Here is a 15786-nt window from a genome sequence, read left to right as displayed (position 1 = left end):
TATATATTCATGTATAATGTATATATTCATATGCATATACAGATAGATTTCATTGGGTTAAATGTATTGCAGAAACATAATCAGGATAATGAAGTAGAATGCCCTGTCAGTATCTTTTTTGATAGTTTCAGGAGAGAAATTCAGAGTAAAGTATGCTTGACTGCTGATTGACCTCTAGAGAAATGTTTTCAGGCTACCACTGATACACATTAGTATGGGGAAAAATTTATTTGATAAGGTGCAGTCTTCAGGTTACTTTAAGTAGTAATTGCTTCATAGTACTATAATGACAAGTCACAATTCAAAGTTCAGAATATGAGTATATTTTCATAGTTTAGTATTAATTCAGTTTTATCATTGGTGATTGCCATATGTACACCCTGACAAGAGCTCTGTAAGAATTATCCACTATGAAATAACTCAAAGCCTGCATGTTTTATCTTTAATAGATTTTATTAATAAATAACAATTTATTATTATCTTAAACCAATAGCAATAATAAATGTCTGGGTGGTCCTTGTTTCTTCCCCCTACCCTCCGTATTTTTTTGAAGGAGCAAGTAAAGTTTCTGGAAGAGGAAATACGCTGTTTGGAGGAGTCAGAATTATCTTTTAGTGCTTACACAAATTGGTATGGAGCTACTAACAAGAACTTCAAAAATGCGATCACCAAATTTGACGTGGTTGATAAAACAATGATGGAGAAAAAAGTGCAGAAACTAGAGGTACACCTTTCTTAAATGCAATTTTTGGTTTTTTTTCATGAACTGGAGGCTGTATTTTAACATACAACTTAACAGCTGCTCAAAATTCTCAAAATTCTGACCTTACCTTGCCCAAAGAAGATAGTGGGATAAGACCACACAAACCTTTCTGTTGTCACATCTCGTTAGATCATAGTTTGGCTATCAAAGTTACAAGTAGTCCTAAGTAATAGTCCTATCCTGCCATAAGGCATGCTTGTATCTGTTTTATATTAGGTTGAAACTTAAAATAAATTCCCATATCCCCAATCCCCCACAATTATACTTTTTTTGTGAACTGTTTATTTTCTGTGCCCTGTGACAAGAAGTGCTTTCTATTTCTCTTCATTGAAACACTCATGTTTCATCTCAAAAGTTGTAGATGAGCTTCTTGTATGTCCTGCAGCTTAAGCAGCTTAAATGTAATACACTAAGGGAAAGCTTTCATCTGTTCCAGAATTTGGATTACTCTCCAAATCAGATCCTCTCCTGGGAGCCCTCAGTTTCTCTGTTTAAATTCATTTCACAGAGAAATTTGAATTTTTCTGTTAAATTCATTATTTTAAATTAATTCACAAGCCCAGTGCAGGTCAGAAGTATTTGCCTTATCTGCTTCCTTCTAGCTTGACACACCTTAACTCCAGGCAATTTTGTACTGAAAAGTCCACTCATTTTCCCTAGCAATTTTTTCTGTGTCTGTAGCAAAGTTTAAAAAAAGCACATTTTCATGCATTTTCTTTTAACCAAGATTTCCTTCATAGGTGCTATTGAGTGATATGGACATAGGCCACAGTTTACTGAAATCAGCCCGTGAGAAGGGGGAACGAGCTATAAAATACATGGAAGAAAACGAAGTTGACCAGCTAAGAAAAGAAATTGGAGATCATGTGGAACAGCTTGAGGAGCTGGCTGGTTCCATCAGAAAAGAGCACATGACGTCAGAGAAGTGTCTTCAGCTGGTAAAGGAGTTCTCAGACAAGTATAAGGCCCAAACTCAGTGGGTCATGGAGTACCAAGCCATCTTACATGCTCCTGTGGAGCCAAAGAGTGAACTCTATGAGAAGAAGGCACAATTGTCCAAATACAAGGTAAAAAGGGGTTATCTCTTAGTACTACTAGATTGATTTTCATCTATTTTTAATTCTCAATAAATCCTCTGATCAGGTGTCCAGGTTTCTTCAGTAGGTACACAAGGTGTTTCTGATCTGGATGTCCCAGTTGGCATTAATGAAAACACAAATGATATCTGCCTTTACAAACCAGACTGAGCCCCTGGATTTGAAATGTGAATGTCCTAAAAAGGCTTCCATATCTGAACATTTCCTGTAATGGAGCAAAATCCTTTTATGAGTACACAAATGAATAATTGCATTGATATCAACACAAGTGATTGCAGTTGAAGAGAACACAGAAATCAGTTGGTCTTTCTTGACTTCAGACATTGTTACTGTTTACATTGACTTAATCAGCTTTCTGGTTAAAGCATGTCCCAGCTCAACTGATATCCCAGACAGTCAGCTGCTATGACCTCCCAAATTTTTGTTAGTATTTTAATGAAGTGTTTGGGGTTATTTTCCAGTCACAAAGATGAGTAGAAAATTTGCCAACAAGCCCCATTTCTTCTGATGATGATATTTTTGTAAAATACTCCAGGATTAGAGATGTTTCATGAAATGTATACTGCACTCAGCTGAGGTAGAGTTAACTCTCCTCACAGCAGCCTCACTGTGCTTTACATTTGTGGCTAAAATAATGTTGCCAACAAACCAATGTTTTGGTTATTGCTGAGCAGTACCTGCATTGCTTCAAGGCTTTCTCGTTAAAGCTGCCCAGTACCCCTTGTCAGCTTCCCAGCTCAAAGTTTGTATGTCACAGCTGTGTGTTTGCTTCCTACATGTTTGGGCAGTTACTCTCTCTAGAGTACAGTGCTAGGCACTCATCACACTCCATCTCATTAAGGGGACAGCTTTGGTGATGCTTTCCCACCTATTTTCATAATCTGTTCCTCTGAACAAATTTTACCCCTAGCACTGGCCACTTCATACAGATGAAGTCCCTTTGCTGCACCAGCTCCAGACTGTCAGCCTTGCTTCTAGCCACTCTCAAAAGGAGCGGTTGTTTTCAGATGTGTGCAAAGTTGTTGTCCCAGGGCAGGGCTGAGAAACAGAATCCTGCATTGGTAAACAAAGTTCTGCCTGTCTGGAAAGGGCGATATAAACCATGGTAGAAGGCTGTGCATCAGATCAAAGGGAGGTTAGTGAAACACATCTCCAGTGATTGGTATATAAATTTTAATTCTTGCTTGCATTGTAGTCTGTACAACAGACTGTTCTGTCTCATGAGCCCTCAATAAAGTCAGTGATTGAAAAGGGAGAGGCACTTTGTGATCTGGTGAATGATGTGACTCTCAAGAACAACATTCAAGACCTTCAGAGCAGTTACCAGGAGCTCTGCAGCAAAACAAAGGTAAAAAGGAAGAAACCTGTGTTCTTCCAACTTGCTATATTTTTACCTCTCTGTAAGAAATTAACTGTTTATTTCATGCTGTCATGTCTGTAAAAAGAACCAGATACATTTAATTACTTTTGGTGTTTTGGTTTGGTTTGGTTTAGTTTTCCTTTGGAAGGGGGACAGAAGTGACAGGCAAATTTTGAATATGGAAAAAACTACATAAATAAACATAACCAGAGTAGCTGAAATTAATTTTGACTGTGGCAGGTGAGGTCTTTGTGTTTTGTACCACTAAGGGGATATGAATTGGTGACTAGTCTGTGTTCTTATTACTTCTTTTAAAAGCATTTACTAGAATTCTAAATACATTATTTCTTGAAGGGACAGATGCCCTTAGATTGTACTTTCTCTCGTCTCTGCTTGATCTCCACAAACACTGTTTAGTTTAGTTACTGAATAAAAGGCACCAGAGAAAATAAACTACAAGATGGATATAACTTAATTCAGCAAGGGCATTATTAATTAACATTGATTCATTAGTCCATATGTATGTAGTGCTTTGAAAGGTCTAATGCTTCTAAATACATCCTAAAGTATGATTACTCCTAAAGCTTTTAATGGGTTATACTCCTAACAAGGATAAGCTCTGCAAACCATGTTAGTACTTATGTTTGACCTAGGCACCTTTAATTGCCAATCTATCCACCAATAGGAGACGGCAATGGTGATTTATTTTTTTCAATGTTAATTTAGTTTAAAGACGCGTCTCTGATCCATACCAAAAAAGTGATGTCCGTTGCATAAAATACTGGTGGCTGAAATTTAGACAAGCTTCCTGAAAAGAGTAAATCCTTTTTAACTCGATGTGTACATTCTTAATTTGCCTACCACAGACACGAGCAGTATGTACATGCAAAGGCTGTAAGCAGCAGCATTTGATAGGTGAAGTGCAGTCTCTCAGTGTGTAACAACTGTTAGTGAACTTAATGTCAAGTTGACAGTATTCATTTTCTCAAGTGTTTTCCTCAGTCTTCAAAGTGCAGTATTTCATCTGGAGTGAAAATACTGCTCAGTGCCACTAAAGTAATTAATTGCAGAGATTTATTCACAGAATAAATGTGTCTTTTGATATCTTCTTTTACAGTCTATTCATATGAGATTCCCTCACAGGAATTTAAATTTAGATGATAATTCATACTATATTTTCAAGTTCTTGGTGGGTTTTGGCTTGTTTGGGGGGTTTATGAACTCGTGATTACCTGAAAATTTAATTTTGGTTTGCATGTTTGCATTGTGGAACTGCAGGCATACGTTGAAACCCTAGAGGTGAGAGTAAAAGAACATGAGGATTACAATAGTGATTTGCAGGAAGGGGAGAAATGGTTATTACATATGTCCAGCAGACTGGCCAGCCCCGACCTCATGGAAAGCAACAATCTTGAAATAATCACTCAGCAGCTAGCTAACCACAAGGTGGGTTTGCTATTGGTGATCTTCCTTTGTAAAATACAATTTTTCTTCTTTGCTTCTCTGCCTCTGTTCCAGAGCTCTAATTATTTGTCACTCCCCTATTTTATTTCTCTTGCTGCTGTGTAAATAAGCATCATTGTCATTAATGCAGTTAATAAATCTGGCTTGCTGTTCGCACAGTTTCTGGATGAACCTGCATTTGCACAAAGAGCTTTGTTGTACTCTGATCTGAATTCTGTGTCAGATTTTCCCTAAGACTTCTCAGGAAGTGAACCACAAAAACTGGATTTTGGTCATTTTACTCTTGAGGTATTTTTTGTTCTAGCACTTTTAAGGGTGAAAAAAAAAATTAAATTTAAAAATTTCTTGGTATGGATCTGCTAACAAGAACTTTAGAAATGTGGTCACCAAATTGGATGTGGTTGATATAACAGCAAGGGAGAATAAAGTGCAGGAGCTAGACATACCTCAATTAGGTTGTTCTAATTCTAGGTTCTTCTATTTGTTTGTAGCATTTTTTCCATTGGTTTTATTCAAGGTGTTGTTATGGTTGCTGTTAGTGAGAATTGTTTGATACCTTGATAGCCAATGCTTTCCAGAACATAAAAGAGAGCAAAATCTAACCTACCACTGCCTGAAACTGAGATTCCAGTGGCAAATATTGGTTATTCTCTAAGTAACCTTCTTAGATAAAAAATTGGCTCCACCAAAGTCAATGGAAAGAACTGTCTGCTGTGAAAGGGCTTATGGAATGAGATATGATTCAGCATGAGATTTTGTTTTCATTGCTAGACAAAAGAGAAGCTGGTGAAGCCCTGAAGAGCATGCAACAAATGAAGATTAAGCATAGTCTTGGGGTCTGAGCAGGCAGTGTTTACACATTATGACAGTGCTGCTGCTGTTTCTGTGGGGTATCTGTGTAAAAACTTTTGACAATGACTTTACAATGAGCATGCAATCCAATAGCTTGACCATGACAGCACATGTTGTCTGTTTGTTTTTTTCCCCAAATCTGAAGATGAAAAATGTTTAAAGGTGGGAGAAAAAACATTCTGCACCACAGTGTAAATCTTCAAAAGTATTTTATCTGTTTCTTAGGCTATCATGGAAGAAATTGCAGGATTTGAAGATCGTTTGAACAACCTTAAGAGTAAAGGTGATTACCTGATCAGTCAATGCTCGGAACATCTTCAAGCAAAATTTAAGCAAAATATACAAAGCCATCTTCAGGGCACAAGGGACAGCTATTCTGCCATATGTAGCACAGCCCAAAGAGTAAGTCTTATCTTGTTTCAAAATTATTTTTTTAATGCCTTTTAAAATAAAGTTCATTATTATTTCTGTGAGTTATTTCTTTAAATGGTATATAACTCTTCCTACTGTTTTCATTTCAGTTGGGCCTACAGATTACTGAACACTTCATAATTCCTGTGCTACAGCTGAATTTCTTTGTGATCCAAACCTATTGCAGCCAGCAAAAGTAGTGGCCTATCAGTTCTTACCTTTATCTTGCCACATGCTCACTACCTTCATGTTACACTAACTTTAGAGCAGCTGCAGCAAAAAAAAATTAGACCTTTTCTACTTCAAAAACTAGGGAGTAAATTGCAGTCTTAGTACTGTTAGTTTGCATGCATAAAGAGGTCTCAAGTATATACTAGGAAATACTGTCTCCCTTATTAAAACCAGAATATGCAGTTAAGAAGGGCCAGCTGGGTCATTCTGTTAACCCAATTAGGAGATCAAGCCAGCAGTCAAAAAAAAAACCCAAACAAAACCCAAAATACCCTAAACAAAACAACCCAAAAATAAACTAAAAATAATCTCATACGAAGTCAATGCAAAAATGATAGATACAGAAGAAAGAGAGCATGCTCTTCATTTGCGTCTCTATTTTTTCTTTCCAGAAGCTGTGCATTAAATGTTGTCCATCTTCTTCACATGTTAGCAGTGTGCAGTGAGAATTTAAGGAGCTTTCAACCCTTGGTACTTTCATGTACAAGGGCTAAAATAATCAAAGTTTTAATAATTCTGTTCTATCGGCAGTTTTCAAGGTAGGAAAAGAGAGACAGTGGTGGTTTTTGAAAATGTGATAAACTTACAAAATGTTTTGTTTAGGTGTACCAGACTTTGGAACATGAGCTCCAGAAGCATGTTAATCATCAGGATACTCTTCAACAGTGCCAGACTTGGCTGTCTACAGTGCAGTCAGAGCTAAAGCCACCTACTTGGACACCTTTCAGTCTGGCAGATGCAGTTAAACAGGTAAAAGTTTAGCACTTGGGAAAGCTCAGTTATTCTTAACAAGGTGAGTTCAGATAAGAGATTTAAATTTCTAGAAATTATGTATTTTCTACCCTTCTCAGAAAGCTCTATAGCCTCAATGTTCATTCCCAAGCCCAAAAGGAATGCCTGGAATGTAAAATAACTTTTTAGGTGAAAAATCAGAGGGCTTTTGCTAGCTCTGCTTAATGCTTAGAAACATGTTACCTGAAAAATGTTGGCTGGTTAGATAAATCTGCTCAGATATTCCATAGATGTGTTTAGCAGAAGGGTTGTGTCTTTCTGCTTAACTAGTTGCCCATCTGTCTACTGTTCTTTATGAGACCTATTTTCACAGTCCCATGGACACAGAGTCAGTTATCAGGCAATTAAAACAATTTTTCAGTCTAAGAGCAGAGAACTGCCTGTAGCCCTCATTGAAGAATTCTTTCATTTTGCATCTTGATTATTCTTAGTGACAAAACGTTTTACATTGGATTTGTAACTTGATTTTAAATTTAACTGGTAAGGTGCTAAAAATGCTGGAATTCAGAGCTGTCTCATCCATTTTCTCGCTTAATAGAGACCTTGAAATATTAGAGATGGTAGAAATACTACAAGGGCAGGGGAAGCAGGTTGAGACAGTGAGACCAGCACCTAAGTGCCACTAAGATGAATTTCTCATGATCTGTCAGACACTGGAAAATTTTATAAGGACACATTGATAATCCCATAAAGCTCTGGTTCCCATTCATATTGGGAAATTCTGTCCCCGTGCTGAGAATGTGTGTTTCTATCCAAGAAATAAGCTAGCTACTTCATATGTCTCCAGGTGCTTTGGTAATTGGATGATAATCAAGTTTTTAAGGATTATTCCTTTCCATAATTATAACATAGCAACCTTACCTAAAAAAAGAATGTATTTCTACATTTAATTTTATGGAAAAAAAAATATGAAGGCAAAGTAAAAATACTAAAATGTATGACTGTTATAAGACAAGATATTATTTCCACCGTCTCAGGGTTCATTTTTGAGTTGTCTTCCCTCAGGTTAAACATTTCCGGGCTCTGCAGGAGCAGGCCAATACATACTTGGATCTTCTGTGCTCCATGTGTGATCTGTCAGACGCCACAGTGAAGAGTACAGCAGCAGATATTCAGCAAACGAAACAAACGGTACAAGATAACCACAACAACCCACTTTTAATCCTATTTAGAGCTTTAATTCTGCCTTGATCTGTTCCCTTTTAAAAGGTCATATTGGGTAATGGTTTAAAGAAATGTCATCTTACTTTCATCTTAAGTATTTCTGTAGAGATAGTTAAATAGTTTTCTCTTTCTGCTGTTTTGTTTTTTTTTAATTATTAAATCCATACATTGCCATCCTGGTACTAATAAAAAGACATGCAACTAAGGTAGCAAAAGGTACTTAGGCAATGTTACAAGATGTTGATCTACAGCTACAGAAATAATATTCTGTGGAAGAAAACCTGATTCAAGTTATATTTTAAAAAAACACAATTCAGTCTAATCTTTGTGTTTTACTAAATCTGAGACATATCTTATTGTTATTATTTATTCAACAATAGACTGATGTTCATATTGGCCTATATTAAGAGATTACTAATATAATAATCATCACAAAAATAAAAATCATGATGATTCAGTTCATGACTCAAAGTGCATTTATTTCAGCATATTAATTTATAGGAGTGTTCCTCAACTTTAAGTTTTCAAGTCACTTAATGCTTAGGTTTAAAATAGACCTATAAACTTTAGTTATTGGAAAAGAAGAATTATAAGCATTGCTCTTGTTGTAAACATGAAAAATTTAGTCTCTCTTACACAGACACACAGCCAAGGTTTTGAAACTACTTCTAACAAGAGTAAAAATCTAATACATACAGTAACAGTATTCCATACCAGAGAAGGGAATTGTACAAATCCAAATAACCCATAAAAATATGGCAGTCCAAGAATGGCTGAAAAACATCCCAACCATCTGAACAAGATTCTCCTTTGACATACAAAGCAGTGAAACGTTTTTAAGAAATCACAGATGGTATAGTGCTGAGTACTAAGCTGGTTGAGTGCCTAAATCTTAAAGGCACCAGACTGCTGTATTTAGAGCAAAAGCAGCTGTGTCACTATTGGTGTAAGAGGATTGATGGGCTCAGGTCTGGTAAGCATTCTTCTTACTGGCATTTTAGAAGAGGCATATAGGCAAAATAACTGGGCTAAGCAAATTAAATGGAAGTGTTTTGTTGAAACTTTTATGTGGAGTACACTTTAACAATATTCTTGGCATGCAGTAGACTAAATTATACAATTAATTTAAGCTTTAACAGAAGACAGAGAACATTGAAATACAACCACTTACAAACTTAGTTGCTTCTCTCAACGGTGAATGATAATTAATTTATTTTTTTTGTTGTTGTTGTTAGACAGATTTCCTTTGATAGGTCAATTTTTGTGACTTTTGAAGGTTAAGACTCTTTTTTTGGATAATATTAGCCCCTTCAGAATCTGGTGCAGAAATTGCTTTAGTACAGTATTGTGCTCAGAGGAAGAATGGTATTCATCCTCCATTCTCCAAAAATAGATGTATTAAAGCATTCCTACTTATTTTCGTTTCTTTTCTTCTAGATTGAGCAACAGATAATGCACTCACAGTATTTGTCTCAAGGTTGGGAAGAGATCAAACAACTGAAGGCTGAGCTCTGGATCTATTTCCAGGATGCAGATCAACAACTGCAGAATTTAAAAAGGAGACGGGCAGAGTTGGAGCTAAATATTGCCCAGAATATGGTACTCCAGGTTAAGGTAAGGAAACTTTGGGTTAAGAACAGACGGTAAGGAAGAAGTTCATCCTGTGGCTGATAGTATTTTATGATTTATATTGTATGCACATACTGCATACAATGGCTAATATGCTCTAAGCAAGAGCAGAGGAGATAGAGGAAAGAGTGTTTCCTTGTTGATGCTGCAGGGTGATTCAGAGAGCAGAAATACTTTAGTATTTTTCTAGCTTCGTTTTTTTTTTAGTAATAGACAACTTTCAGCCTACTATCTGATTTGCTTTTGCTTTTAAAGTAGACTAAATGCTGATCACAGTGGACCTGAAGATATGCAAACTGTGTTTGCTAAATTACTTGATTTCTATACTTCTAAATAGTTTAGAAATATTTTAAAATTAGTCAACAAAACTATCTGATGTTGCTGATCTCTAAGAAGAGGTGTGACAGAAACACAATTTAATTAATGAGAAAAATGCCTTCATATCTTCTCTCATTCATTCCAGAAAAGAGACATTTTATGACCATTCTGTACACATTATAATCAGTAACTTAACAAAAAGATAATTTCTTCAACAAATTATTAAATATGTGGGGTTTGCATTTTTGTTCTAGACTTTGCTTGTATTCTTTTTTCTGATGTGCCAAGAGTTAGGTTAAAAGTAAACATCACTTCCTCTCCACATCTCTTCTACTCACACTTTGGAACAAAGTCAAAGCCTTTGAAGATGCCTCAGCACAATTTGGACTGAAAGCTGTTATACCAGCTATCATTAGAGTCCAGGAAGAAGAAGCAGTCTCTTTCTTTACTCTTTCAGTCACTAGTTTTGGATTATAATGAAAGGGAGACACCTGCTGTACTGTTAGATGTGGCACAAGGTGTGTTTTTTCTAATAATTTGCCCTGGTAAAGGAAGATACCTATCTCCATTTGAAGCCATCATGAAGAGGAGCGAGGCAGAGCTGGACATGAGCATGCTTGTTTAGTTATAGTAACTGGAACTAGTTAGGAAAAGATTATATTTACCTTAGTGTGTAAGGACTGAAAAATATTTGTTTAGTTTTAGTTGTCTGTATATTGTGTATTCTTTTTGGGATCTCTCTGACTTCTTATTTGGTAGGATGTGTATGCAGATGAACTCTTTTAGTTACTAATTATTAGCTCAGATAGCAATCATACCTAGGTAATCCATGGCTTTGTTTCAATAATGACAGTGATAACAGTTGCTGTTACAGAAGTAGGAACAATACAGAGTATGGATATGGAGGCTCACTGACTCATGGATTCTGCTTCCTATTTTTAGTCTCTAATGAAAAAGGAAAAAAATGAGTAATAGTACTGGGAAAATTAATTATTCTTGTGAGATTCAAGACTACCTTGCATGTTTTAGTGTATGGTGGGAGCTGTGCTAGTCCAGAAACCTGGACAACAGGATGTGAATCACGAATTCTGTTTAACACTGGCACTTGGAAACTCCTCTGGTTTGCTTTAGCATCTATTACAAACTAGTCTTTATGTGAGAAGATGGGGAGGAGGGTTTGGAGAGGAGTGAAAACACTTCTTCCAATTTACAGTGGCAGAGCATTGTCCTGGGAAAAAAATTAGTCTATGTGCAATTTATTTATTTATTTCAGAGCTTTATTTAAATTTCATTTTGTAATTTTGAATACATGTTATTATATTGGGTTCAATTTGTATCTTTTTCAGGAATTCAGTCAGAAGTTGCAGTCTAAGCAGTCAGATCTCACCTCTGTGACTGAGAAGATGAACAAACTAACCCAAGGGCAGGAATCACCTGAACACAAGGAAATAGGAGAACTGAGCAACCAGTGGCTGGACCTCTGCCTTCAGGCACATAGTTTGCTCATGCAGAGGGAGGAGGATCTGCAGAGGACAAGGGATTACCATGATCGCATGAATGTAGTTGAAGTTTTCCTGGAAAAGCTCACAAAAGAGTGGGACAACCTTGCTAGGTAAAAAAGGAGTCACATCCACAAAGCAAACTGTGCATATATGCTGAAAGAGCTGTTTACAGAGTGTCTTTAAGTGGGAGCTGTTAAAAATCCCTTTTTGCATGCTTAATTAAAAGCACATGTCCCTTATTAATTATCAGGAAATTAATCATTTCTATTGAGATAAAGAGCATTTGAGATGCCAGATCTTCAATGTTTGTCTTTAAGGCAAGTACTGATTGATCCTGTCTCAGGGTATAGCACTTCCTGATGTTTCATGAAGGTTGCCTATTTCATTTGAACCCCTTTATTTGTGGTGGTTCATGAATTCGTGGCTCATTCACTAGTTCATTTTCATTGTGATACGGTGTTATATCTATTAGACTATTAAAGCTTAATAACTAGTCCTAAATATTTGCAGCTGCTTTGCATAGGATAAGCATACCAGCTGTGAGTAAAATTGGGAGTGTATTGCTGCTCCTGTCACTGTCATGGAGCAAGATTCACTTCAACCTCAAAACTTGCTGTTGTTCATATGTGCTATACAATCAGTGTGGTCTGTATTCACGTAAATGTGTATGGTCAGCCTGGTGACCATAGAGAAGATGAAAAGGAATAAATTTGTAAAGTTTTTAAATTAGTGTTCAAGGCTGCTACCTTCAAGTGAATCTGAAAACTGTAGGTCTTTATATCACATTGATTTCAGTATGGCTTATAATTAATCCTGACTTCTTTTAAAAGCCTGTACTGAAATAGGATCTAATAACTCATTTTTGTCCTGTCTTTTTTGATAACAGATCTGATGCTGAAAGTACAAATGTGCACCTTGAAGCTTTGCAAAAACTGGCAGTTGCACTACAGGAAAGGAGATTTGCTCTCGAAGATTTGAAAGATCAGAAGCAGAAGATGATAGAACATTTGAATCTTGATGATAAAGAATTAGTAAAGGAGCAATTCAGTCATTTTGAACAGCGCTGGACTCAGCTGGAGGACCTTGTCAAACGGAAAATTCAAGTTTCTGTTTCAACCTTAGAAGAGCTCAGCTTGGTGCATTCCAAATTTCAGGAACTAATGGAATGGGCAGAGGAACAGCAACCTAGTGTCTCAGTGGCTCTTAAACAGAGCCCTCCTCCAGATATGGCTCAGACTCTTCTCATGGATCATCTTACCATTTGCAGTGAGCTTGAAGCCAAACAGCTGCTTTTGAAGATGCTTGTGAAGGATGCTGACAGGGTGATGACCAACCTAGGGCTCAATGAAAGGCAAGAACTGCAGAAAACAGTGTCTGATGCACAGCACCACGTGGCTTGTCTCAGCGATCTGGTTGGCCAAAGGAGAAAACACCTGAATAAAGCACTGTCTGAAAAGACCCAATTTCTCATGGCAGTCTTTGAGGCTACAAATCAAATTCACCAGCATGAAAAGAAAGTTATGTTTCCAGAACACATTTGTCTTTTGCCAGAAGATGTGAATAAACAGATCAGGACTTGTAAGAATACCCAGGCTAATCTGAAGGCCTATCAAAATGAGGTCACAGGGTTGTGGGCTCAAGGGAGGGATTTAATGAAAGAAGCAACAAATCAAGAGAAGGGAGAGGTGTTAGGTAAACTGCAAGAACTACAGAATGTGTACGACACTGTTTTACAAAAGTGTAACCAGAGGTTGTTAGAGCTGGAGAAAAATATTGTTTCCAGGAAATATTTCAAAGAAGATTTGGATAAAGCTTGCCATTGGCTAAAACAAGCTGATATTGTCACATTCCCAGAAGTCAATGTAATGAATTCTAACACTGAGTTACACAGCCAGTTGGCAAAATATCAACAGATTCTTGAGCAATCTCCAGAATATGAAAACCTGCTACTTACACTGCAAAGAGATGGCCAAGAAGTCCTACCATCGCTTAATGAAGTGGATCATTCTTATCTAGATGAAAAACTTAACAGTCTCCCTCAGCAATTCAATATTGTCACTGCTCTGGCAAAAGAAAAACTATATAAGGTTCAGGAAGCAATTTATGCCAGAAAAGAGTATGCCTCTTTGATTGAATTGACGAGTAAAGCTCTGACTGAGCTAGAAGACCAGTTTATTAACATGGACAAAGCTCCAGCTGCTGTCTCAGCCAAAGAAGCTGTGTCACTCCAGCAAGCCTACAGAGATCTCTTAGGTGAAGCCATGAACCTTGCTGCAGCAGTGGATGAACTGAACCAGAAGAAGGAGGCTTTTCGAAGCACTGGCCAGCCCTGGCAGCCAGATGAGATGTTAAAACTTGCTACACTCTATCACCGGTTGAAGAGGCAAATAGAACAGAAAATTAACCTGTTGGAAGACACAATAGAAGCATGCCAGGAGCATGAGAAGATGTGTATGCAGTTTGAGGCACAGCTAGAGACAGTGAAAAAGGAGCAAGTTAAGGTGAATGAAGAAACTCTCCCAATAGAAGAAAAGTTGAAAATATACCATTCTCTGGCAGGCAGCTTGCAAGACTCAGGAAGTCTTCTGAAGCGAATAACTGAACATCTAGAAACTCTTTCTCCTCAGGTTGACCCATCTGCATATGAGACAACAAACCACCAAGTTCAGGCTTGGCAAGAGAAGCTGAAGTCTTTGCATTCTGCCATTGTTGACACAGTGATGGAGTGTGAGAACAGACTTGTGCAGAGCATTGACTTCAAGACAGAGATCTGCCGCTCACTCGACTGGTTGAGGTGGGTGAAAACAGAACTTAATGGAACATTAAGTTTGGACCTCAAACTGCAAAACATCCAAGAAGAAATCCGAAAGGTTCAGATCCATCAAGAAGAAGTCCAGTCGAGCCTCAGAATAATGAATGCACTGAGCAATAAAGAGAAGGAGCGCTATATGAAAGCAAAGGAGCTGATACCTGCTGACCTGGAAAACACTCTTGCTGAGCTGGCAGAACTGGATGGTGAAGTTCAAGAAGCTATACATGTGAGACAGGTTAGTCCACCCAAACCATCATTAGTTTCTTGGTCACAAAGCTGAAAAAGATGGCTCTGTGGCTTTATCTTTACAATCATCATAGAAAGACTCTGTTTAGTAACCCTACTGTTTTTTAAATTACACAGGTTACTGTGATTTTATGTTTGTGACTCTCCCTTTTATTTCAGGCTACCTTGAATAAAGCATATGGCCTCTGCCAAAGGTACTACCAAGTGACGCAGATAGCAAATGACTGGCTGGAAGATGCTCAGGAATTTCTACAATTAACAAGAAGTGGTCTAGATGTTGAGAACTCTGAGGAGAATCTAAGGAACCATGTTGAATTTTTCATCACAGAAAGTCAGTTTAATGATAATTTGAAAGTGTTACAAGGCCTTGTGTCTGAGATAGAGCCCTTCTTACAAGCTACAGCAAGTGAACAGCTGGTGCAGAATGTAGCTGCATTGGAGGAAAAGGCTAAAGGGACAGAGCAAGAAGCTAAAACCCAGCAAGAGCAATTACAAAGGTATATTCTTATTTTCTTTTTTTTTTTTAATTCTTTGATTTTACCATCATCTTATTGGTAATGAAATAAAGAAGCAGAACAGTAATTGAAGTTTTTAAATATTTGTGCTACTTTTGAGAGATGTGGATATTGGGTATTCAGTGCTCTTGGATTCTGCTTTCTTTTCTATCCTTGACTGACTAGTTGTGTGATCTTAAAGATGCTCTGGTAGAATTATGTTAAGCTTGGAACCACACAGAGAAGAAGAGTAAGGAATAATTGTTCTTTATTTCACCTGATACAAGACGTATGCACAAACAAATTAAATTGAAGCAGACATTTTGAACTAAAAGGAAGTACTTTTTTAACAAGCATAACTGCTGAATTCCGTAAGTTTGGGTAGGTTTAAACCACAACATGGGCAATCTCTGAGGAAAAGTCACATAAGGGCTATTAAATGCCCAGCTGTGTTTTCTGTAAGGCATAGCTGAAAATCAGGACCTTATGCTTCTATCTATGCTGTTTCCCAATAATCTTTCTTTTTCTTGAAAAATACTGTGTAACAGCAGAACTAAGCTGTTGCATTGAAAACTAGGTACAATAGTATATCTGATTTTCAAATGTTTTTATATAGCATTAAGTCGTTCTTTCTGGAACTGTATTTGTTTA

General features: G+C 37.1%; 1 protein-coding gene across 1 annotated transcript in view; it reads left to right on the top strand.

The window, feature by feature from the left end:
• SYNE1 (spectrin repeat containing nuclear envelope protein 1) overlaps positions 1 to 15786 on the top strand; it is a 296656-nt gene that overhangs the window by 164984 nt on the left and 115886 nt on the right. Inside the window, 11 exon segments of the mRNA XM_058833865.1 lie at positions 554 to 724; positions 1504 to 1830; positions 3056 to 3208; positions 4499 to 4666; positions 5762 to 5938; positions 6782 to 6928; positions 7976 to 8101; positions 9572 to 9748; positions 11428 to 11693; positions 12470 to 14630; positions 14801 to 15138. Coding sequence (XP_058689848.1) covers positions 554 to 724; positions 1504 to 1830; positions 3056 to 3208; positions 4499 to 4666; positions 5762 to 5938; positions 6782 to 6928; positions 7976 to 8101; positions 9572 to 9748; positions 11428 to 11693; positions 12470 to 14630; positions 14801 to 15138 — 4211 coding nt within the window.

This window comes from Poecile atricapillus, chromosome 3 (assembly GCF_030490865.1).
Source record: "Poecile atricapillus isolate bPoeAtr1 chromosome 3, bPoeAtr1.hap1, whole genome shotgun sequence".
NCBI lineage: Eukaryota > Metazoa > Chordata > Aves > Passeriformes > Paridae > Poecile > Poecile atricapillus.
Note: the sequence above shows the minus strand (reverse complement) of the source record. Positions and strands in the feature narration are given on the sequence as shown.